The 26836-nt window shown below is 38.5% G+C and overlaps 1 protein-coding gene across 3 annotated transcripts in view; it reads right to left on the minus strand.

The window, feature by feature from the left end:
• prrc2a (proline-rich coiled-coil 2A) overlaps positions 1-26836 on the minus strand; it is a 191059-nt gene that overhangs the window by 73037 nt on the left and 91186 nt on the right. For 2 of the 3 annotated variants that reach the window (XM_051919969.1, XM_051919979.1), the window contains exons 5-11: positions 24597-24672; positions 24050-24193; positions 23376-23653; positions 17600-17682; positions 15792-15946; positions 14377-14476; positions 6420-6627 (exon numbers count right to left, since the gene is read on the minus strand). In XM_051919969.1, coding sequence (XP_051775929.1) covers positions 6420-6627; positions 14377-14476; positions 15792-15946; positions 17600-17682; positions 23376-23653; positions 24050-24193; positions 24597-24672 — 1044 coding nt within the window. The remainder of the gene's footprint in view (positions 1-6419; positions 6628-14376; positions 14477-15791; positions 15947-17599; positions 17683-23375; positions 23654-24049; positions 24194-24596; positions 24673-26836) is intronic. The other variant, XM_051919972.1, reaches the window with a different exon arrangement.

Consider the following 26836-nt stretch of genomic DNA (forward strand, 5'->3'; position numbering starts at 1 on the left):
CAAAAATGTATACATTTAAGCATGTAATGGGCAAACAAAAATGAGGTATACCCGAAGGCACTGCAGTAGTACTCAATGTAACTTTACTTCTTAAATGTTAATGTTTTACTGTTTAATAATTTTATACGCTTCTTATATATTGTTCAAATTCTTTTATCAAAATACCACTGACAGCGCAATGCACGATAACATCGAGTGATACACCATACGCATCTGCCCACGGCCGCCCTGGTGTGCGCAGATAGGAGTTGATTCTAAAATAAAATAAACATAAAAAGAGGAATAACAATCATCACCCATAAAGCGGATAGCAGACGTGACGTATTATATGTGTACCACATTTTCAAGTGTATAGGTGAAACGGTTTGCAAGCTACAGTGATTTAAAATCCTGGACAGACAACGAAAAGCCACGGTAGCAAATTATAGAAGAAGATTTTACTGTTTAATAATTTATATTTATATGAAACGAGCTGTATATACCCGGCGTTGCCCGGGGCAGAAGTAACGTAATCGGTCAAACACATACATATATACCAAAGTAAACCTAATCGGTCAAACAGTTACATATATAAAAAAACCGAACCTAATCGGACAAACAGCTTCATATATACAGAAGCGAACCTAATCGGACAAACAGCTAATCTATATACATAAGCAAACCTAATTGGTCAAACAGTTACATAAATACAAAAGCAAACCTAATCGATCAAACAGCTTCATATATACAGAAGCGAACCTAATTGGTCAAACAGTTATGCATGTGCAGAATGATTTTACAAACATTATGCGTGTTAACAATCATTAAAAAGAAAGATTGAGGAACTGTTCTTCTATATGTGATGAAGCCACTAATAAGACAGATTTTTTTCAGGACCCAGCTGTTTCATAACTAAACTACTGCCACCCCAAAGTAATGCCTAATAGTGGTTTTTGGGGTAGCTGTGGAATAAAAAGGGTGTTTTTTAGTCAGTAAGAATCTGACACTACCCTTCAGTACGGGCTGAAGGGTGCCTATGTAAGGTTTTACATCCTTCCCGTATGGAAAAAAAAATACTAAACTTTTTTTTCATCATTACAGATAATCTCAGTCAAATCGAAGTACGCATTCTCAATTTATTTTTATCTAATTTTTACTTTTTCACAAAGCCATCCCATGGCAATTTGTATGAATAAACTTTTGCTAGAGAGTTAGCAAAAGTTTATTCATGCACATATTTTAATACGGATAATCTATCTCTAATCAAGGTTCTCATTTTCATTCTAATTTAAAATAATAATACACATATACATATATATATATATACACATATATATATATATACATATATATATATATATACATATATATATATATACACATACAGACACATATATACATATTCACATATCTATACACACATATATACATATATGGTCCTAAGTATTCAGACCCTTTGCTCAGTATTTAGTAGAAGCACCCTTTTGAGCTAATACAGCCATGAGTCTTCTTGGGAAAGATGCAACAAGTTTTTCACAACTGGATTTGGGGATCCTCTGCCATTCCTCCTTGCAGATCCTCTCCAGTTCTGTCAGGTTGGATGGTAAACGTTGGTGGACAGCCATTTTGTAGGTCTCTCCAGAGATGCTCAATTGGGTTTAAGTCAGGGCTCTGGCTGGGCCATTCAAGAACAGTCACAGAGTTGTTGTGAAGCCACTCCTTCGTTATTTAGCTGTGTGCTTAGGGTCATTGTCTTGTTGGAAGGTAAACCTTCGGCCCCAGTCTGAGGTCCTTAGCACTCTGGAGAAGGTTTTTGTCCAGGATATCCCTGTACTTGGCCGCATTCATCTTTCCCTCGATTGCAACCAGTCGTCCTGTCCCTGCAGCTGAAAAACACCCCCACAGCATGATGCTGCCACCGCCATGCTTCACTATGGGGACTGTATTGGACAAGTGATGAGCAGTGCCTGGTTGTCTCCACACATACCGCTTAGAATTAAGGCCAAAAAGTTCTATCTTGGTCTCATCAGACCAGGGAATCTTATTTCTCACCATCTCAGAGTCCTTCAGGTGTCTTTTAGCAAACTCCATGCGGGCTGTCATGTGTCTTGCACTGAGGAGAGGCTTCCGACAGGCCACTCTGCCATAAAAGCCCTGACTGGTGGAGGGCTGCAGTGATGGTTGACTTTCTACAACTTTCTCCCATCTCCTGACTGCATCACTGGAGCTCAGCCAAAGTGATCTTTGGGTTCTTCTTTACCTCTCTCACCAAGGCTCTTCTCCCCCGGTAGCTCAGCTTGGCCGGACAGCCAGCTCTAGGAAGGGTTCTGGTCGTCCCAAACGTCTTCCATTTAAGGATTATGGAGGCCACTGTGCTCTTGGGAACCTTAAGTGCAGCAGAAATTTTTTTTGTAACCTTGGCCAGATCTGTGCCTTGCCACAATTCTGTCTCTGAGCTCTTCAGGCAGTTCCTTTGACCTCATGATTCTCATTTGCTCTGACATGCATTGTGAGCTGTAAGGTCTTATATAGACAGGTGTGTGGCTTTCCTAATCAAGTCTAATCAGTATAATCAAACACAGCTGGACTCAAATGAAGGTGATCTCAAGGATGATCAGAAGAAATGGAAAGCACCTGAGTTAAATATGAGTGTCACAGCAAAGGGTCTGAATACTTAGGACCATGTGATATTTCAGTTTTTCTTTTTTAATAAATCTGCAACAATTTTAAAAATTCTTTTTTTTTGTCTGTCAATATGGGGTGGTGTGTACATTAATGAGGAAAAAAATTAATTTAGATTTTAGCAAATGGCTGCAATATAACAAAGAGTGAAAAATTGAAGGGGGTCTGAATACTTTCCGTACCCACTGTATATATACATACACATAGCCAAATTCCCGCGCTTCGCAGTGGCGAAGTACTGCTTTTAAATTTTTATTAAGAAGAAAAGAAAACCTTTTTAAATTGAGGGAAAATATACCAATACCAATTTGTTAAGGATCTGTTTTTTTGTGAAGCTGCCTTTAACACAGCCTCTCCACTGTTTTATAAACGAACGCCATATAAGGCTGTCCTTTCTCCTTGCTTAGCGGTTCTGTATTGTTTTATTGTTCGTTCATTACGATTGTTAAAGTTAGATGTGTAGCTATTTTAGACTCACTTTTCTGTTCAGGTACCCATTTCCTTTATGTAATCCGCGGATTCTACGCTATTTTTTGTTTGTTTATTACGATTATAGTTATTTATTGATTCCCTTCTTTAGCTGAATGCCTGCTCATATAAGGCGCTCTGCTGTTTTTTTGTGAAGCAGCCTTTACACAGCTTCTCCGCTGTTTTATAAACGAACGCCATATAAGGTCATCCATTTTCCTTGCTTCGCCAAGGAAGCAGCCTTTTTGATTTAATCCACGGGTTCTCCGCTGTTTTATTGTTCGTTTATTACGATTGTTATAGTTCTCTTTGCATACCACGTTGTCAGTTCAGCACTCCGGTTGTAATATGACCAAGCAGTGCAAGCTTACTGTTGAGAATGCAACGTATAGTTGTACAGGAGAAAAGAAATCTCGCCTCAAATCAATGGCAACCTTTTGTAGGTCTATGAACTTAATTTAAACTTTAGGTTTACACAGTGCTTTGTTTCCGAAGTACCTGCACTCATGAAAATGTCTGTATGCGTCAGTCGCTTCATATTCTTTTCCTACATTATCAATTGTGTAATGTGTTTTTTGAACAGGTTTGATTCATCGAAGTGATCACTCATGCTGCGTTCAGTCAGTTCACGTGAGCCGCTCTCTTGTGTGATGTTGCAATGTCCACGGCTTTATTTAATGTTAGCTAAGACCCGGCACTTAAAAGTTTCTCGCTACAGCAATTTTAACTCCGTTCCAAAGTGATCCAAAGTCTCGTTTATACCTCGTGTGTTCTCATTAAACTTGTATGTCGCGAATATGGTACTGCAAACGGCAACGGGAGCGTTTCTATAAACTTAATTTAAAGTTACGGTTACACCGTGATTTGTTTCCGCAGTAGCTGCACTTATGAATATGCTTGTATGCGTCACTTGCTCGCTTCTTATTGTTTCGCTGCCTTCTCAATTGTGTAATGAATGTTTTCTTCAGCGCTCTTTGGGGCTCTTCCTTGTTTTCTACGTACTGCCTTCACAGTCAGTTCACGTGATTACGTGGGAGGCGTGATGACGCAATACGCAACTCCGCCTCCCACGGCCATCGAGCTGCAGTCTATTACAGTATATGGACAAAAAAGAGGTTCCAGTTATGACCGTTACACGTAGAATTTCGAAATGAAACCTGCCTAACTTTTGTAAGTAAGCTGTAAGGAATGAGCCTGCCAAATTTCAGCCTTCCACCTACACGGGAAGTTGGTCAATTAGTGATGAGTGAGTGAGTGAGTGAGTGAGTGAGTGAGTGAGGGCTTTGCCTTTTATTAGTATAGATGAAAACCCAAAATTCAGTATCTCAAAAAATTAGAATATTGTGAACAAGTTCAATATTGAAGACTCATGATGTCACACTTCACTCAGCTAATTAACCCAAAACACCAGCAAAGATCTCCTGAGCCTTTAAATGGTGTCTCAGTCTGGTTCAGTAGGCCAGGCAACAAGGGTAAGCCACAAAAGGTGGCTAAAGAAGCTGGCTGTTCATAGAATGCTGTATCCAAGCATGTTAATGGGAATTTGAGCTTTGGCAGAAAAAGGTGCACAAGCAACAGGGATAACTACATCCTTGAGATGATTGAGAAGCACAGCTCATTCAAGAATTTGCGGAAGATTCACAAGGAGAGGACTGCGACTGGAGTCAGTGCTTCAAGAGCCACCACACAAAGACATATCCGGGACATGGGCTACAACTGTCACATTCCGTGTGCTAGCCATTCCTGAACCAGAGACAACATCAGAAGCAACTTACCTGAACTAAGGAGAAAACAGACTGGACTGTTGCTCAGTGGTCCAAAGTCCTCTTTACAATAATAATGATAATAATAATTCATTACATTTATATAGCGCTTTTCTCAGTACTCAAAGCGCTATCCACACAGGGAGGAACCGGGAAGCAAACCCACAATCTTCCACAGTCTCCTTACTGCAAAGCAGCAGCACTACCACTGCGCCACCTGTGAGGACACAGATAAACAGATTACAGATAAAAAGTAAATTTTGCATTTCATTTAGAAACGAAATCAAGGTCCCAGAGTTTGGAGGAAGTGTGGAAAGACACAGAATTAAAGTTGCTTGAGGTTCATTGTGATTTGGAGAGCCATGTCATCTGCTGGTGTTGGTCCACTGAATTTTATTAAATCCAAAGTCAGCGCAGCCATCTACCAGGAAAGTTTTAGAGCACTTCATGCTTCCCTCTGCTGACAAACTTTATGGAGATGCTGATTTCATTTTCCAGAAGGACTTGGCACTTGCCCACACTGCCAAAAGTACTAATACCTGGTTTAATGACCATGGCATCACTGTGCTTGATTGGCCAACAAATCTATGGGGTATTGTCAAGAGGAAGATGAGAGACACTAGACCCAACAATGCAGACGAGCTGAAGGCCACTATCAAAGCATCCTGGGCTTCCATAACACTTCACCAGTGCCACAAGCTGATTGCTTCCATGCCACATTGCATTGATGCAGTAATTCATGCAAAAGGAGCCCCAACCAGTGCGTACATGGGCATACTTTTCAGTAGGTCAACATTTCTGTATTAAAAATCATTTTTTTATTGGTCTTATGTAAATATTATAATTTTCTGAGATACTGAATTTTGGGTTTTCATTACCTATAAGTTATAATGAGCAAAATGAAAAGAAATAAACGCCTGAAATATATCACTGTGTGTAATGTATCTATATATGAGTTTCACTTTTTGAATTGAATTACTGAAATAAATTAACTTTTCGATATTCTAATTTATTGAGATGCACCTGTATATATTAATATATAAAGATAGATATCACACACATAAATATTATATACTATATATAAATATATAATACTGTACTGTGTTGTATTTTTGGCAACTCTTCTGAGGAAACATTTCACTATACAATGATCATGTGACAAAACACTTCACCTATTCCTCTAATTTTAAAATAGCTAGATTGTTCATTTTAATAGAAAGTTTAACAAACATTAGTAGAATGATCAATTAAATTTAAACAATCACTCTATTGCTCTATTTGCCTATTAGTGCCTGTAATGCTACTAGCTAAAAAGGCAGCCTGGAAGAAATGTTGATATTATAAATAAGAACTAGCATGCAATTAATTAAAAATCAGCTTGTTCAAGAAAAGCTGTAAATCTTTATTCCCAAGAACATTTATAGATATCAAAGTTAGAACTTTTAAGTGAACGTCAAACAAATATGCAAGTGAAGTGTTCATGCTATTTCAGATGCTTTCGAACAACTTTACATATTCCTATTTCACCTGATAATCATTAGGATGTCCCCAATTGCTTCCTCCTGCTCGGGGTTGAGACTGCTGTGCAGGTATTGTGACTTGTTCTCTTGTTTCTTCTCCCCAGGCACATTTGATTTGAGGAGTCTCCTCACTGGAAGTGCTCTTCCGACTTTCACCTGTGCAGTCTGCACTGCGTGAGCGTTGCTGTTCCTGGGGACGCAATTCTGGAGATTCCCTGTAAAACACCAGAAAATTAAAGATAGCACAAATATTTATTATAATAAAAGTAGTAGATTAATAACTAACCAAACAGTATTAAGAAAAGATGATGAAAAATTTGCCAAAAATCAGTATGGTAACAACACAGGTCACCAATTCTGTGCTTTCCTGTTTAATTACTGGTTAATCTGGCACAGAGAAAGGACCACCACCAAACACCACAAAAGCAGTTGTCTGTACAGCAAGAAGCAAAAGTACCACAAGTTAATACAGCTGTTCTAAACATTGTAACATTTAGACTGTTTTTATAATATTCTGTCAGTGATACCTTCAATTCAGCATGGGCAGTTTAGGTATGCTCACATAATTAACACATTTTTGCATAAAGTGTCAAAACATTGCCCTTCAATATGATATATTATTGCAAATTGTTCAATCTGTTTGTATACACCCATTCACAACAAAGAACAAAGCATGTCAAAAGGCAAATGTGATTATAGTAAAAGTAATAGCATCAGTAACGAAATAGCAAATAATCTTTCTATGGTTAATGCATATATACTTGCACTGCACTTACTGGTAACAAAAAAGTCCTATGTCTTAAGCATCTTAATGCACAAGTGTCATGACAATGACTATTAACTTTGCAAACGCTTACTGTTTGTGAAATTTCTGGTCTTTGGAACCTATAAAATTGTAAACACATTTTAAAAAAACAACAAGGCAAAATACAGACTATGTGAAACATCAAGTTTACTGCATAAAAACGTTTAAGATGCAATAATCATGAAACAAAGAAAGTAAATTTATATCATAGCTCGGGTATGTCCATTGCTTACATTGCAGATCTTTTAGTAACCATCAAAGGTCATATGCAAGCTAGAATAAAATGTTAATGCATGGACATTCAATTATAAATTCAGCTAAGCCAGATTTTCAAACAAAAAATGTAGCTGGTCCAGATATTTTCAGCGGCCGGTAAGCAGCAGATAATGACGAATTTTAAAGAAATACAAACGAACAAGTAATGCTTATTTATTGTTTGCCTTAATTTAGTAACATCTGAAACAAACATATTAAAAGGTACATAAAGAAAAACAATAAAACTTATAACTGAACAGAAGCTAAGGTAGGAGTAAAACTTTTTTTCCAGTTTTGAAATAAAAAATAAATATTTTGGCAATATATAACCCAGTCATATCACAAACTACAGAGGAAAAAAAAAACAGCTATCATGGCACACCAAATGAAAACAAGTGAGTTGGCATCTTGAACCCATCCCCAGAAAAGCAGCTCATGTGTGTCTAATTTGAGAGGCAGTTACAATATGCTAGCTACAGTTATCCTGCTTACTTTCTTAGTGGGAGAACTGACCTTTTCTGTTGTGAAAAAGAGGAGTCACTTTTATCTCGAAGGTTTGAATACAATCCAAAGACATTGGCGAACAGTACTGTCAGTCAGGGAGCAACAAGAGTTGCTTTGTTTTGAGTTCATGTGTCAAAAGTTCGATTCACATGTGTATGTTGATCCAAACATACTGAGCACAATGACTGCAACTTTCTTAAAGCTAGGGAGCTGATGTAGGTTGACATCAATCCGAAACTTTGCAGGCATGTTAGAGTGAAGCTCCATTGCCATGGTTACAGTTGACTATATGTCAACAAGTTGGGAGTATGAATTTCTTCTCAAAGGGACCAGTTCTTTTGCTCTGACAGATAAGTCCACTTCTATTGCCACAGTGAATGGGTCTCTCGCAAAATAGATCACCTTTGTAGGCAGAGCAAGTCCACCCAATCGACTAGCAAAGTTCTATTTCAACCTTGCAACAAAATCTGGGATCACATCTGTGATTTGTGATGGGGATGAGATACATTTGCAGAATATTGGAAAAAGGCATTTGGCATATGCTCAAGTCAGTTGTGAAAAGGTTCAGTTTTATGTGGAATGCTCGCATCTGTTCCACAAGTCCAATGACAGTTTAGTCTCTGCCTTGTAGTCCTATATTTAGGTAATTTGGGTGTCTGAATAAGTCACACAGAAAGCAGACATTGGCCATGAAGTTGTCATCCAATATGTGATTCAAGTGTGTTTCCACTTTTTTTTTTTTTTGCTTCCTGCTGCTGGAGGAAGGCTGCAATCTCCTCTCTGAGATTACAGAAATGCTTCAGTGCTATGTCTTTAGACAGTCACCTGACATTATTGTACAAAAGGAGGTTGTGATGCTCAGCAGACACTTCGGACAGCATCATGCAGAATAAGAGGTGTTGGAAGCTTGATGTGAGGAGAGAGAGGTTGGGAGCATGCGCTGATTACAGTGTGTTGCCGCACCCACCACACAGCAAACCACCCAAATTGAGATCCAACTCAGAACCACACTAAACAGTGCGAGTTTTTTTTTTTTTTTTTAAATATAAAAGTGGCTGGAGTGCCAATCATGCCACCAACTTCCAAGCTTGCAGGGCTGGATGCAGAATAATGTCATACCCAGGATCGAGCAATTGCAGGTTAAGGGCCTTGCTCCGGGGCCCAAAGGAGTAGAGTCAAGTCTGGCATTTATGGGATTCAAACCAGCAACCTTCAGATTGCCGGCACAGATCCCTAGCCTCAGACCCACCACTCCGACCCAGAAGCTAGATGTGGAACAAAAAAGATTAACTGTAGTCATCATGGTGTTCATTATTGTTTTGAGCTCCCCAATATACAGACCACTGTCAATTGTGTGTCTTTTAAATAGCTGTAAGCTGAGCAATTCCTCTCAGAAGCATTTGCTGTCAAACAAACGAACATATGCATAATTGTGCAGTATTGGTTTTGTCTGTGGACTTTTGTCAGATGGAAAACAACAAATCTATATGTCTTTCAAATTGCATGAACAGAGAGTGTTAATAAATATAAAAACACCCTCTTTAAAGCTCGCTAAGAATACTAAAATCCTCAGGTACTGTTTAGAACAGTGGCTAAATTAACAAATGGAAATTCAGATCAACAGTGCAAAATACCAACAGATATTAGCAGTACAGACTTTATGAACTTCTTCAATGACAAAATTAAAAATATAAGATCCCAGATCTCTGCATCACAGTACAAACCAAATACTAGCTTAGCAGACCTTGTCTCACATTGCATTCAGCACTTTAGTAATTTTAATCCTGTAACTGAGCAGGAAGTCTTAACTTTAATTTCTAAAATGAAGCCCACTACTTGTTCCCTAGATCCAGTGCCAACAGAACTAGTAAAAAGTGAAATGGATGTTCTTGCATGGAATATTCTAAACATTATCAATAGTTCATTATCACATGGCACAGTACCTGATACACTAAAAGTGTCAGTCATTAAATCATTACTTAAAAAGTCAGACCTAGACCCACACATACTAAATAATTATAGGCCTATTTCAAATTTACCATTTCTCTCTAAAATACTACAAAAAGTAGTCGCCAGTCAGCTTCAGTCACACCTCACGCATTACAATTTAAGAAATTCCAGTCTGGTTTCCGCACTGGTCATAGTACAGAAACAGCACTAACATGGGTTGTAAACGACGTTCTGGTATCCTCTGATGAAGGAAACTCCACTGTAATTATGTTGTTGGACTTAAGTGCAGCATTTGACACCATCGACCATTCTATTTTACTGCACAGGCTAGAAAATGATGTTGGGCTTACAGGCACCGTGCTCGCTTGGTTTAGTTCTTATTTACTGTTTCAGCCGTGGAGTGGCCAAATGGGGGAGGCAGCTTGAAGGATGAGGTCTCCAGGACTCTATACAAATCCAAATCTTATTATGGGATATATCATCTTAAATTCTGCTCTGTACTTCTAAAATTTATATTTTTTATTTCTTACTATATTGAGAAATTGTTCTGTTCAGTGTACTGCATTGTATTGTATTGACCCCCTTCTTTTGACACCCACTGAACACCCAGCCTACCTGGAAAGGGGTCTCTCTTTGAACTGCCTTTCCCAAAGTTTCTTCTATTTTTCCCTACAAGGTTTTTTTGGGAGCTTTTCCTTGTCTTCTTAGAGAGTCAAGGCTGGGGGGCTGTCAAGAGGCAGGGCCTGTTAAAGCCCATTGCGGCACTTCCTGTGTGATTTTGGGCTATACAAAAATAAACTGTATTTATCAAATCGATTCCAATATGTACAGAAATGTGCTGACAGTACTCCATCATTATACACAGAAGTTCAATATGGTGTCAGTACTGGGACTTTTACTGTTTTCACTTTATATGCTTCCACTGTGATCTCTCATTAGGAAACATAATTTTAATTTTCACTTGTATGCAGATGACACCCAGTTATACCTTTCATTTAGATCAAATTAAGTTTCTCCGATGTTGTCTTTAATTAGTTGTGTTAGTGAATTAAAGGAGTGAATGAATGAGAACTACTTGTCTTTAAATACAGATAAAACAGAGATGTTAATTGTTGGGGGGAATGATGCTGATCACAACAATATTTTGTCATTATTTAACTCAGTTGGAATCCCCATTAATTTTACTGAATCAGCCCGCAATCTAGGAGTTATCTTTGACTCTAGTGTGTCATTTAATGCGCATATTACAAAGCTGTCCAAAACATGTTTCTTCCATCTTAAAAATGTTAGGAAATTAAGGCGCTTTCTAAATAAACAAGATTCTGAGAAATTAATTCATGCATTTATCTCTAGTAGGATTGACTACTGCAATGCAGAGTTCACTGGATGTTCAAACTGTTCTTTATACAGCCTCCAGTTAATACAAAATGCGGCTGCAAGAATTATTACAAGAAAATACGAACACATAACTCCAGTTCTTAAATCCTTACACTGGCTCCCGGTTAAGTTTAGGGCAGATTTCAAAATCCTCCTTTTAACATATAAAGCATTAAATGGCCAAGGTCCGGCTTACTTGTCTGAAATTATCATGACTTACAAACCAGAGCGCACATTAAGATCTCAAGATGCCAGTCTGCTTATGATTCTCAGGATTAATAAAATAACAGTGGGAGGTCGAGTTTTTAGTTACAGGACCCCTAAACTGTGGAATGGTCTGCCTGCTAATATAAGAGATGCCCCTTCGGTCTCAGCTTTTAAATCCCAGCTGAAGACTCACTACTTCAGTTTAGCATATCCTGACTAGAGCTGCTGATTAACTATACATACTGCACCTCTGTTGTTAGTCATTAGCACTAAAACATAAGTAACATGATAGTTGTAATTGGACATTAACCCTCACCTATTCTGTTTCTCTTCTTGGTACTCAAATGTGGCACTTGGTGCCACGGCCTACCTGCTAAGTTGTTTTGCCTGCCTAAGGTAAAGTCATCCCTGATGGAGGATCGCAGGAATCATGGGAAAGAGGGGTCCTTTCATCGGATTGGCTGGCCCAACGCTGTTTCAGCCGTGGAATGGCCAAATGGGGGAGGCAGCTTGATGGATGAGGTCTCTAGGACTCTAAACAAATCCAAATCTTATTATGTGATATCATCTACTGTTAAATTCTGCTCCGCACTATATTTATTTTTATACTGTATTGAGGATTTGTTCTGTTCTGTGTATTGTATTGTATTGACCCCCTTCTTTTGACACCCACTGCACGCCCAACCTTCCTGGAAAGGGGTCTCTCTTTGAACTGCCTTTCCCAAGGTTTCTTCCATTTTTTCCCTACAAGGTTTTTTTTTTTGGGAGTTTTTCCTTGTTTTCTTAGAGAGTCAAGGCTGGGGGGGCAGTCAAGAGGCAGGGCTTGTTAAAGCCCATTGCGGCACTTCTTGTGTGATTTTGGGCTATACAAAAATAAATTGTATTGTATTGCATTGTATCTACTGCTATAAAAATATGACATCAGTTTTTTTCAGGCCTGGAGAATGGAAGCAGGGTTGGGGACAGAGTCTTGGGGGAGAGCACTACGTGGGGACTCAGGGCACCTCCCTAGAGAGAGTTGAGAATGGTAAAAGAGCAGGAAGAGGCAGAAAAGCAGAAGGCTACCTTTGTTTTTTTTTTTGCTTTGGTTGTGTCCCTGTGACCCTGGCAAGAAGCGGTAGGAACCATTTATATCACGACACACAAAATAAAAACAACAGTCAGCATTTTGAAGATTGCCCTGGAGAAGAGGCTCCTGTGTGTCTTAATCGAAAGGCTGTCAAAGTATCATAGACTACTACCACCACTTCTAGATACACAAAGAGCTGAATTGTAGTAAATAAGAGAAAAAATAATTCTTTACATTTATATAGCACCCTTCTCCTTACTCAAATCTCTTTCCATGCTGGGAAGACTGGGGACCCAAACCAGTGATCTCCTTACTGCGAGACAGCAGCTGTAGCATTGTGCCACCTGCAGGTTGAATGTTGCTAGGCTAAGCGAAGTGTTGCATTCATGGTCTGTACTACTGTAGTAATTAATGTAGAAATTTCTGCAGGCTCGCAACATTTCTTTTTCTCATTTTTTCCTGCATTTCTCATGGAACCACGAGCTGGGCGACAGATTGCTTCTGCTCATGGGCCACTATAGTGGTGTTCCAAGGACTTTTGTATCCATAATGCAGAATGTAAGGTCAAGACGGCTTACTCTAAGTGTCCTTCTCTTGTTCAACTTAACTGTCCCAGGCACTTGCTAATTTGTCTCACTATATCTTATGTAGGAAACTACCTTGGCATGAATGACGATATGTTTTACAGACCAAATAAAAGCTTCTAAAAAAGTTTAAAACTAACCTATCGATGCATTCTGCACATTAAGAAGGTGATGTTGCTGCTTTCCCATATTAAGAAAAACAGTTTTGCTGACTAAAACAAATCATGTAATAATATCAGCAAAATATAAGTCTACAGTAATCCCTCCTCCATCGCGGGGGTTGCGTTCCAGAGCCACCCGCGAAATAAGAAAATCCGCGAAGTAGAAACCATATGTTTATATGGTTATTTTTATATTGTCATGCTTGGGTCACAGATTTGCGCAAAAACACAGGAGGTTGTAGAGAGACAGGAATGTTATTCAAACACTGCAAACAAACATTTGTCTCTTTTTCAAAAGTTTAAACTGTGCTCCATGACAAGACAGAGATGACAGTTCTGTCTCACAATTAAAAGAATGCAAACATATTTTCCTCTTCAAAGGAGTGCGCGTCACGAGCAGAGTCTGTCAGAAAGACAGAGGAAAGCAAACAAATCAATAGGGCTGTTTACTTTTAAGTATGCGAAGCACTGCGGCACAAAGCTGCTGAAGGCGGCAGCTCACACCCCCTCCGTCAGGAGCAGATAGAGAGAGAGAGAGAGAGACAGAGTTTGTTTTTTCAATCAAAAATCAATACGTGCCCTTCAAGCTTTTAAGTATGCGAAGCACCGTGCATGTCGTTTCAGGAAGCAGCTGCACAAAAGATAGCAACGTGAAGATAATCTTTCAGCATTTTTAGACGAGCGTCCTTATCGTCTAGGTGTGCGAACAGCCCCCCTGCTCAATCCCCCTACGTCAGGATCAGAGAAAGTCAGCGCAAGAGAGACAGAAAAGTAAGCCGGGTAGCTTCTCAGCCATCTGCCAATAGCGTCCCTTGTATGAAATCAACTGGGCAAACCAACTGAGGAAGCATGTACCAGAAATTAAAAGACCCATTGTCCGCAGAAATCCGCGACCAGCAAAAAATCCGCGATATATATTTAAATATGCTTACATATAAAATCCACGATGGAGTGAAGCCGCGAAAGGCGAAGCGCGATATAGCGAGGGATTACTGTAATACTAAAATCTATATAAAAAATATAAAAATTGGGAAGCATTTAATAGTTCTTACCAGTTAACATTACTCTCTCCCTTGTCACCTTCTACCTCCTCTTCCCCTTCGTCATCACTGAATTTCAGCTTTGCAGAGTAATCAATTTCCTCATGAGCCCCTTGATAAGAGACATTCAAGTCAAACCAGTTTTGAAAGATCACATTATAAACAAAATTAGCAATGCTGTAAATGACTTATTTGCATTTGAACATATAAATTATAGATTGTATAGTACTTTATTTTCAGTAATCATAATATAGATAGAGCATATTAAATATGATTCATAAAATATTGAAGGATCTGACATGTTAAGCACATTAAAATATTAAGTAAAAAAAATGCACAATTAATACAGGTTTAAAATAAATAAATTCCCTAAATAAACTGCAGTAACAGTGCCTCTCATAATGTAACATTTAAAAGGTAACAACTAGAAAACACATACAAGTTGTCCCTCAACTAAGCAGACTAACATAAGATGGTTGAAGATTACAGGTAACAAGATAAGCCATAAGACGTGTCCTACAATATGAAGAGAAAGCAAACATGAAAAAGAATTGTTTAAACAAAAAATGGAAAAGCAGAAAAGTGTTATCTTATGTAAAGTATGCAAACCCTTCATTTTCATACCATAGAAATAACAAATATATCCTAATGTCAACTGTAATATTATGAACAACATTCGCAAAAAAAAAAAAAAACCTGATCACTGTGTGCAAATATAAGTAAACCTTTAAATGACACAATTGGTGACCCATTCTTAGGTTCATGTGCAATACATTTAAGATAGTGATTAATTATATTTTCACATATACATTAAGACATTTTGCACATTCTTAAAAATGTCATCTTCTCCAACTATTTGGCTGTTTGAAATAACATGTGGATGCAAGTTTTCCCATAACATTTTATTGAGTTGGGGATGTGACCTTCGGGGCAGCAATTACAAAACAAAAAAAAATTCTTATGTCAATTTTATTGAGATCTACTAAACCAGATCATCAGGCCATGGAGTAACTTAAACAAAGGGAACTGCATAGGGATCTGAGTATTTTTGACTACTTTCAAACTATATGCTGACAAAACAGCAAATTGTGCTTCTAAAATTGTTGTTCTGCATGTGCGCTTGCAATAAAAGTATAGATTATCATTTAAAAACATAAATGGTCAGAACACTTCTAACATGGCAAAGAAAAAAAAACAAAAGAACCTCTTCTATAAAAAGAATGGTAGCTTGCATCTCCCAAAAATACAATTTATATTGGCATTAAGTAATTTAATATTGCTGTTAAATGTACTGCTGGTGGGTGGCAAGTTTAAGTACACCTTTGCAGAGAATATTTCTCCTCATTATCAAATAATCTTCTTCTAATTTATTTAGAACAATTATGTTTAAAATTATTATTATTATTTTTTTTTTAAGGGTCTCATACCTGCCCAACCTTCGTCCCCATCATGGTCTAATTCATCAAGCTCCTTTAAATCATCCTGCTTAAGGATAGAAGGACGCTTTATCACTTCTGTAACCCTAGGGGTCTGTGTCTGTCGAGGACCTCCTCCAGTAGGCCCTGTCGCACGTGGGAATCTACTGAAAAAGAGAGCAGGAAATGGTGAAGCATTATTTTTGATTAAAAAACACTTGACAAAAGGCAATGACTTGAACAGGAAAAGCAGGTCACTAAGACCAAGTGAAAAACACAAAAATGTACAAATGCACAAAATCAATTTACATCTACTCTTATCTGATCATTCTTTCAAAATTACATTTCTGTAAAAAACAATGTAAAGAATACAAGTCAAGCAAATTATATAAAACATACAGTGCCCTCGACAATTATTGTCATGCTTGGTTAAGATTGGGTTTCTCTCTTTTTATCACATGCACATGTTTAAAATAAACACAAAATGTTGCCATCGAAAAACCTTTCTGTAACATCAGATTACACATTGGCATTCGAAACTGACAAGTGGTAAATGTGAAAGATATACTGCCGCAGGTAGTGTATAGTGTCTTTTAAAAGAATTGGTGCCTATGCTTCTGAAAATATGAACTGCAAAATATACATTTGAAATAAACTGTCACACCCTGTCAAAAGGACTGCCATTAAGAAAGTCGATAACAGAAAGCCAGAGATGATGCATATTTCAGTTCTCAAAACACCAGAATCAACAAATCTGCCTAACACCACCAGAAAAGCATGGACAAGGCTATGTTGTTCCCACATTCTAACTGCACATTAAAATAAGCAAATAAAGGAAGATAATGTTGCTGTCTAATTGGACATGGTTCTCAGAAAGCTGATATGAAACCAACTGAAATCTGTGTGCTCCCCACCCCATTCTTTGTGATGCAGTCCAGTATTACATATGCTTCTCTGGTCATACACTTTGCTTTAGAAACTGCTTAACACTTGAATCTCTAAAGCCTGTGGAAATATTCGTAATGGCAGACCACCTTACTCTTATCTTCTCATCACTGCATCAATTGCGCACTGATAGCACCTTTATTATGCAAATGTGTCAATCGGATACGGGCAGGCAGCCTGCTAACTCATTTCTCAATTTTTTTTATTTTTAATAAATTTGCAAAAACCTCAAGTAAACTTTTTTCACGTTGTCATTGTGGGGTGTTGTGTGTAGAATTCTGAGGAAAAAAATGAATTTAATCCATTTCGGAGTAAGGCTGTAACATAACAAAATGTGGAAAAAGTGATGCGCTGTGAATACTTTCCGAATGCACTGTATATATATGAAAGTGTTAAATATATATATGTGTGTGTGTGTGTGTGTGTGTGTTAGAGCTGAGTTGCATGTTTGAATCAAACTAAAAGACCCAAAAGGTTTTATCTAAAACATTCCTAAATATATTTGTGCATATTTTGAATTTAACATCATGAACTGTTAGATTAATTATTGTTAAACATAATGCATTAGTCACTGACCTCAATCATGTCAAAAATACACATGTAGGCTTAAATATGCTATTATTACACAGTATTACTTGCATCTTTTCAATATTTTGTGCTCAACTGGAAGTCAAAAAAGCATGCAAAACTGAGCAACACTAATTTTTAAACAGTTGATAATCTAATAAAACACACAATAATAATCTCCCTTATGTTAAGGTTAACTCATGAGTTCAGTTATTTCACACAAATATTAATTCTTGATAATTTAAAATTGGACATTTGTCTAAGATAAAAAATTAAACTCATTATTACTGAAAAACCATGAAACTCACTTGGGTGCCTCTGCTTGTGAAGGGTATCTGTATGGTCCCTGAGGTCCATATGGAGGAGGGAAGGGTAAGTACGGAGAGTACATCTGTAGGTTACATAAAAGAAAAAAAATTGTATTATAAACAGTGCAAGAAATATTAAGCCAGGTGTTTCAATCAAGCAGATGAGACTGGAGGTGTGTTTTAAAAATTTCATGCCCTTTTAAAAAGAGTTTGCTTATTGAAAACATCTGCTCTTCTCAAGATCTATTCGTGTGAACCATGTCCTAATTAAAATACATATCGGAGGAGTTTACATAAAGAATTTACACACCTGAATTGAGCTGGAAAATGTTACCCTAAGTTCTTGTCTATAAGCCGGACTCATGTATTAGCCGGAGACCAAAAATCATACGAATTTTTAAAATAAAATCGTATCATAGATAAGCCGGACTCATGGATAAGCCGAACGTACTATAACCTATAACTAATAGAAGGGAGGGAGGTCAGTGGTCTCACTCGCGCCCATTTAATTTCTTTAAGGGGGGAGAGAGTGTGAGATATTGCCGTCTCTCTCACTCCCCGCATGGCGCGGTTGGAGCGGCCGGAGCGCGTTCTTTCTGCTCTGGGCGTCGCCGAGTCAACACGAGCGCGTAGCGGTCATTTAAATTGTGATTTTATATGTAAGCATATTTAAATATATATCGCGGATTTCTGCGGACAATGGGTCTTTTAATTTCTGGTACATGCTTCCTCAGTTGGTTTGCCCAGTTGATTTCATACAAGGGACGCTATTGGCAGATGGCTGAGAAGCTATCCAGCTTACTTTCTCTCTCTCTCTCTCTCTCTTGCGCTGACGTAGGGGGGTGTGAGCAGGGGGGCTGTGTGCAGCTGCTTCCTGAAAGAAATGCTGCACGGAGCTTCGCATACTTAAAAGCTCAAAGGGCACGTATTGATTTTTTTTATCTGTCTCTCGCTATCTCTCTCTCTCTCTCTCTCTCTCTCTATCTCTTCCTGCTCCTGACAGAGGGGGTGTGAGCTGCCGCCTTCAACAGCTTTGTACCGGCGGTGCTTCGCATACTTAAAAGCCAAAAAACCCTATTGATTTTTTTTTTGACTGCTTGCTTTGCACTCCTTTGAAAAGGAAGATATGTTTGCATTCTTTTAATTGTGAGACAGAACTGTCATCTCTGTCTTGTCATGGAGCACAGTTTAAACTTTTGAAAAAGAGACAAATGTTTGTTTGCAGTGTTTGAATAACGTTCCTGTCTCTCTACAACCTCCTGTGTTTCTGCGCAAATCTGTGACCCAAGCTTGACAATATAAAAATAACCATATAAACATATGGTTTCTACTTCGCGGATATTCTTATTTCGCGGGTGGCTCTGGAACGCAACCCCCGCGATGGATGTATAAGCCGGACTTATGTATAAGCCGATATTCTATTTTTTCATTTTCACAACTTTTTTCCTTAGATAAGCCGCGGCTTATTGACAAGAACTTAGGGTAATAAAAAAAAGAGAATAAAGGTTTTAGTGTTAATTTGACCCAAAGACAGACAAATTGCCCTACAAATGGATGAAATTCAGTCCTTCTGCTAGTCTCCTAAAGAGTAGGTTATCCTGTGAAGATCACAGCAGGAGTACAGACTATAACGCTGACAGACATGGGAAAAAAAGAACTAGAGTTACAGCAAAAGGACAAATCTCCTGAATTTGTCAATATATCTCAAGTATATTGCCATCAGACTGAATTTTACTGTTTGAAAATATGAACAGAAAAGAATGTTTAAATCATGCTGTAATTTTGGCATTATGTTACCCCAAAACATACTCTTTGAAGTACTACTGTATTTTACATGTTCTTTTCACACACCTATTCCATGATCAGATTTTTCATTACTTTTAACCATTAGCTTATGACATCATTAGTAAAGCTGGCAGTCTTCGGATTCTTAAATAAACTAAATTAACTCAACTAAAAAACTAATTCCTTCACTGAAATAGATCTACTCTGTGTATAAGAATGTGCCAATTTAATTCCTTCACTTGCTTCCTTGACCCAGTACCAATAGGCTTTTTCAAAGAAGTCTCTAATGTGCTTATTGGTAGAGTGTTTAACATAGTGAACTTGTTATTAAATACCAGGTTCTTTCCAGACTGTCTAAAGACTGCAGTTGTTAAATCCCTGCTCAAGGAAAAGAATCTAAAGAACGTTGATAACTTTATACCTATTTCTAACCTGACTAAGTACAATTGTACAAAATACAGTTTTAAGAAATTTTACTATTACTTGAATAAACATGCTAATCTTGTCAGGATTCAGTGAGTTTTAGAACAAATCTCAATACAGAAACTGCACTGAATACTACGGAGTACTAAATAACTTGAGAGTTAATGTGGACAGATGCCACTTATCAGTTCTTATTCTCTTAGAAGTGAATGTAGCATTTGACACCATAGACCACCGTCCGTATTGTTATAAATCGCCTTAGACAACAACGGATGGACCTCTCTGGCAGTGTCTTAACTCTTTTAGGGCGGATGTCGACTTTTTGACACCATAGACCACCGTCCGTATTGTTATAAATCGCCTTAGACAACGAATGGACCTCTCTGGCAGTGTCTTAACTCTTTTAGGGCGGATGTCGACTTTTGGGCGACAATCAGCTATTAATGGCGACAAAACTCACTGTCACGTCGCAGGCATTCCCTCTGTGCTTGGAGGAATGCTAGACTCGTTGACTTGGCAACTAATCCTTGCGTGCGAGTGAGTTGCGAAATGTAAACAATGTAAAAGATGACATCGACATGTCACAAGGGAGCGAAGCAAGTGCAGAAAAGAAAACACTCGGCAGACAATGTTTTGCGCATTATCGTGGAGTCGGACTCTGATTTTTCAGAATCAGATTTTATTGACAGTGATAAGGAGATCGAACAAGAGAGTGAGAAGCCGGCATCAGCTGATCGGACACCAGCCGATGCCGCGCCAGCTGATCCGCTGCCAGATGAGTGCATTCGCGCAGCCGATGCATCTAAGGCAAGGTTCGCGTGGAAGGAATACACAGACATTGATCCATAGGAGCCAAACTGGCTACCGCACTTCACAAGACGGCATTGGCTTGCTGTTGGACACAACAGATCACCAGCTGCTGAACTACTTCAGGCTGCTCTCTCCTGATGCTGCTTTTCAGGTACTGCCAGACGAGACAAACAGGTAGGCAGAGAACTTTTTTGAATAGCGGGCTGCGCTTGCATCGCATTCTCGTTTTTCAAAGTGGAAACCCACAACAAAAAACGAGATGAAGCTCGCTGTGGCATTACAAATAGAGATGGGACAGAACAGGTGATATAACTTCAGGGAGCATTGGTCCAAACGTGCTTTGTCCCCTGGTGGCTTTGGACAGGTTATGCAGTGTGATGATACGTACATGATGCTGCAAAGTTTTATTCACTTCTGTAATAAACAGAAGCAAATCCCATGGGGTGAGCCAGGCTATAACGCCATGCATAAAGTTCAGCCCCTGCTTGACATTGTGGAACCAACATAGAAACAATTTTATCAGCCTGGCTGTGATTTGTCTGTGCATGAATCTATGATAAAATAAAAGGGACACCTTTTTTCTGCAAATATATGCCAGACAAGCCCACAAAGTATGGCATAAAGGATTTTGTACTGGCAGAAGCAAACACCGGTTTCTGCCTGAAAGTAATCACATATACAGGAAAGTATTTCTTTCAAAGAGAGAACTGTCCCTTGTTAAGACAGGTTGTGCTGGAGCTGCTTCAGGGCTATGAACATTTGGGTCATGTTGTGTACATTTGGACAATTTGTATACATGCCCAGAATTGTTCATGGAGCTACAGAGCAGAGAAATTGGAGCTTGTGGCACAGTGAGTGTGAACAGGATACACATGGCTTCACAGTTGAAGCCAGACAGGCTGAAGATGAAAAATGGTGACAATATGGTTTTCATGCGGGCAGAAAACTTGGTGGCAGTGGCATGGCACGATGGCAAACAGGTGACATGTCTCTCTACAGTACACACTAACAATATATGTGAGAAAGTGCAGCAACAGACAATTGAAAAGTAGGCACCAAAGCAACACATACTGTAAGAAGTGCAATGTGGCAATGACTGAAATTGGCTGCTTTGAGCGCGATCAGACTTTACAGGACTTTGCTGTGTAAAATGTATGTGATATGTATGTGAAATCATAGAGTATGCAGGCTCATACAACATGCAAGACAGTAACATTCGTCAAAAGCTAAATATATTTTGTTGATTTCAATTGCTTTGTGTTCTTTTTTTAAAAAAGTTAGTTTTTGGAAAAATATTCAGCCCTGGGAGAAAAGAAACAAAAAAAAATTAGCCCTAAAAGAGTTAAATTGGTTTCTGTTTAACAGGTAGAAAATTATTTGTTAGTTGTGACTGAACTTCTGATTGAACTTCAGAGGTCCAAGATATTTTATACGGTGCACCAGAAGGATTAATTTTGGGCCAGCTTCTTTTTTTACAACCTACATGATTCCATTAGGCCAGACTATCTCAAAACACAAGGTGAACTACCACAGCTATGCAAAGGATATAGAGCTTTATTTATCTATAGTGCCTGGTGACCCTGATGTTCTTGGCTCTCTGATCCAACATTTCAGTAGCATTTCCGAATGGATGAGTAGTAACTTTCTTAAACTAAATAGGGAAAAAACAAAAATCTTAGGGGTTGGCAAAATTGGAAATACAGTTAAATAAACCTGATCCCTTAGCATTAAAAGATAAGGAGGAGGTAAAGAATTTAGGTGTTAATCATGGACTCTGACCTAAACCTTAAATCACAATTACCCAGATTACTAGCACTGCATTTTTATCACTTAAGTAACATTGCAATAGTTAGATCTACTATAACATTGCAAGATGCTGAGAAACAAATTCACACTTTTGTTTTTTGTCAACTAGTTTACTGTAATGCACTCTTAACTGGACTATCTAAGAAAGTCATCAACTGGTTGTCATTAGTGCAGATCACTGCGATAAGAATTTTAACTAGAAAAAAGAAAATCTGAGCTCATCTCACCAGTTTTAGCAGTGTTACATTGGTCACTGGTGTAATTTAGAATGGATTTTAAAATATATAAAGCCAAGTCATAACCTTACGTTGTCTAATGGAGCTTTACAATGCCAAGAGCCAAGCTTAAAAGTAGTGGTGAGGCAGCCTTTGCTGGTATGCACCAAAAATCTGCAATTCTTTACCAATAGAAATATACCAAGCTAATACTGTGTAACATTTATATAATAAAAATAAAACATAAAATTTTAATTTGGTTCTTTTGTAACTTAATTTTATTTGAACTCAAAATAGATTATAGAGGCAAAGAAGTATCATATTCCTTAGGGATTCTTTACTAATCTCTACTTTCTTTAAATTCCAGCACAACCTAACCCAGCCACTGTGCTAACACCTGTGATGCTTGAATGAAGGCAGGTGCTCAAGCTGTCCACAAGATCGACAGCATCGAAATCCTCTCAGTGAGCCTGGAAACAATATGGAATAGTTTAAGCATATTTATGTTAGGCAGAATACCTAGTAGAGTTTAGATGGTTGTTTGGCCTTAGAACTCTTTTTTTGTCCTGTACTCCTAACCATCTGAACTTACTATACTACAATTTTCATCTATAATAATTCAATTTAATTTCGTGCCTTATGTACAAAAAAAAAGTATTCCACCCATACACACTATCAATAAAAATGCTCCTTTTAACATGTTAAAAAAAAATAAAAAAGTTTGAAGATCAACTTACAAATGGTGGCATGATGCCCCTGTAAGGGGGAAACTGTGGCGGGACTCCTTGTGACGGAAGTGCAAGGCCCGCAGTGGCGGTGGCAGGGGGATTCCTAGAAGGATGCTGTTCTGGTGCTCTCTGTGAAGTTACAGTGGCAGGAGGTACAGGGGGGCCTCCAAGGTTTTGTGGAACATTTTCCACTTCTCCCCCTGATCCTGGAACGCATCCCTCTCCCCCTTCCCCGGGCGTGATCGAGGTTAAAGCACGACCACCACCCTCCCGCCAGCTGGTTACATCTAAAACATAAAAAACATTGACTTTTCTCCAAAATGTTCAGTAAAAATGGAGATACAGATAGTATATAAACCCTTAAAAATCAAAATAAAAAAAAACATTGGAAGCAATCTTTTAAATTTTCAGTTTGATTACAAGTTAACTTAATAAAGGAACTGAATGACAGCTACTAAAAAAATGGCTACATCAGGTCGTGTCTTCATTACAATTACTATTTCACTAAAGCATAAAACATAAAAACAGCAACTGTAAGCTAAAAAAAAAATCAATGCATCAACGTTGCCATTAATATCTACTCACTAGAGAGGGCCAAGGTGTTCCAATTTGATCAGACAGGCAAGTATGAATTACACTGTACTCTGCACACAAGTGTCATGACTACTACTACTACTACTCACTTTGGGGGCGGAGGCTTGGTCCGGGCCCATACGACTGATCTGTAATGTCCCGTTCTTTGCCAGCTTTGTCCTGGTCCCCAGCCGCCTGCAGGGTAGGAAATTCCTCGCGAGAGAATGGCGATGGTTGGTTTAATCCCTTTCCACCTTTAAAAATAACCAGGTCAAAAACTATAAGTTACATAACCAAACTATGATATAAATACATGAACCCATTAATTCTCTTCAAGTGGATATTTCCATAAACCATTCAGTATATGATCATTTACAACTATCAAAAAAATATTACAAATGAAATATATCTCTTAACAGACCACAGCAGGTAATGCTGGAAATGTATTTTTGTATAATAGAAAATGTAAAAATGCAAAAGCAAGGTAAAACATTTTGTATGAGTGCTATAAGAAAAGCCTTCTGAACATCAAAATATGTTTATTACTGTTCATGGGAATTATAATGAAAAATAAAACTTGTTTGGTTATATGGAGTTTTGCTTAATAGGTCAGGCACAAAACGTTCACATATACAGAGTCACACACATATTTATTACCATCTCCTTGTGTTCCATGCATAGCACTGGCCTGTGCCCAGGATCTTGCTCCGCCTACTGCTGAAGAAACTGAAATCTACCAACATAAAAGGCAGAAAAGGCATTATGAATAATTTCACCCATTTCTGAATAACAAGATAGGTAAAATGTCTAGTATAAACACTGTTCAAAAAATAAAACGCTCATACAAAAACATCTTTTAAATTTTTCATTCTTTCAATGTCATTTAAGTGACAATCTTATCAATCAATCAATCAATCAATCAATCAAAAGATCAAAAGATGCAACATAGGATTTCTAAAACAAACCACATTAGGTCTTTATTGAGCACTCAGCAATGTATCAAAAAACTCTTTAGGGAACACCATCCCAACCTCTCTCAGAGAAACAGAAGTTTACAAAATAACTGCGACACTACTCCGCAATATATTAAGGCACCCAATGAATAAAAAAATTTAGTAAAAACTAGGTTGTGAAGGATTTCCTCTTCTACTAACAATTTTTTATTAAACAGATGCCTAAGTTACACATTCTTTCTGCTATAAAAGTGAAATTTTAGACTAGTCTTCTGTATTTATCTTCGTTTAACTACATTCTCAAGTATATGGGCAGTTATGTAATCACATTCAGGATGAGAGAGCAAACGCAAATGTACAGAATTCAGCTAAATCTCATTTCAAAAACATATAACATAGATTATGAAGAGTAAATGAATATGCTAAAGAAAAGATTTAGCTTAAATGCCTTAGTTGAAATCCTATAGACAAAAGGAGCCATTTCAAAACTGCAAACAGAACAAAAAGAATTAATATGTTTGCTGAGTATTCAGCATGTTCAGTGATGCAGTATGTTCAAGGCTTCCACTGTATCTCGCCAAGGTACTTATGTCTCCACCTCAAAGCGAGCAAATAAGTGGTTCAGCTCCTCTGCCACTGAGGCGTCACCTTCAGTAGCTCCATGACTAGTCCTGTAGTTGGTGAAGTGCTGGACTCCCTGCTGTTATTACTGTCCAGGTGCTCCTCAATCCTTCTCCTGTAGTCCCTCTTAGCCTTTCAGGTGAGGGGACGCTGGCGCATGCATGTTGTTGCCGCTCCTCCCTGTAAACAACACTTTTCGCAAAATTCGCCTAATTCTACACTTTCTTACGTTTGTTTTATTTCTTTTATTGTACGTATAGTTCGTGGATACAGCTGACTCAAATTGTATGGATTTGGCTTATATTTACAGATTTTATGGACTCTACTTTGACTGGGAACAGCTGAGTCTGTGGATCACGGGACGAGAACCTTCAAGCATTTCTTTGTGCCTGGCAATCTAGGACCTCGGGATGATCTGTCTCCATGATTATATTAAATTCGCTTTGCTGATCTGCTCCCGTTTCATCTTACAGTACCATACGACTGGGAACTGATCTGATGTTCATATTAACCTGGCTTTTGGCTCCGGGGCGATCACGCCTGAAATTACCAAGCGTTACTGTTTGTGGCTGTGTATTGGAACCTCCAACTCCTGCTACCTCCTCCTGCTATGCTTTCTGCTGCTTGCTATGGCTGCTCACCTACGCTACCACACCCGCCTGTCCTACCGGTTCCACTGTGCTGTGCTGCTTCTCCACTGCTATTCAGATAAGTATTGCCCAGTATCATGCTAAAATATTCTCATGACAAACTCCTTCTTATTAAACAGCTTGTCCAGAGCAAATGGTCTGACTGCAACATCCTAAAGGACACCGGTATTTTGCAGCGCCTGAAATATATACATCGCGGGTCAGGTCGCCGCCACCGCCGGGCTGCGAATGAAAAGACCACTGGCAGCATTTGCTCAGGAATACGCCGTCCTTCTCATGACCCTGGAAATAGAATTGTCAGTGTGCCAAATTTGCATTATGTGGAAATAAACCCTGATTGCGGCTCTGTGCAGAAAGAAGCCTCATTATGTAATATTGCACTGTTTAACTCGAGGTCTCTTAATGGCAAAGCATTGGTGTTGTCAGAACTCATCACTGACACCAAACTTGACATTCTGTGTTTAACGGAGACTTGGCAAAAACCAAACGAATTTGCGTGTCTCACAGAGGCGACTCCAATTGGTTTCACTTTCCACTCAGAGCCTCGCAGCTCAAGACAAGGCGGCAGGCTTGCAGTAATTATCAGAGAAGACTTAAACGTTAAAAGAATCCCAATTGACTGCCCATTGTCTTTTGAGTGCCTGGCTCTTAAACTAATAACGGAATCAGGTCC

The sequence above is a fragment of the Erpetoichthys calabaricus genome, chromosome 1 (genome assembly GCF_900747795.2).
Source record: "Erpetoichthys calabaricus chromosome 1, fErpCal1.3, whole genome shotgun sequence".
NCBI classification, from domain to species: Eukaryota; Metazoa; Chordata; class Cladistia; order Polypteriformes; family Polypteridae; genus Erpetoichthys; species Erpetoichthys calabaricus.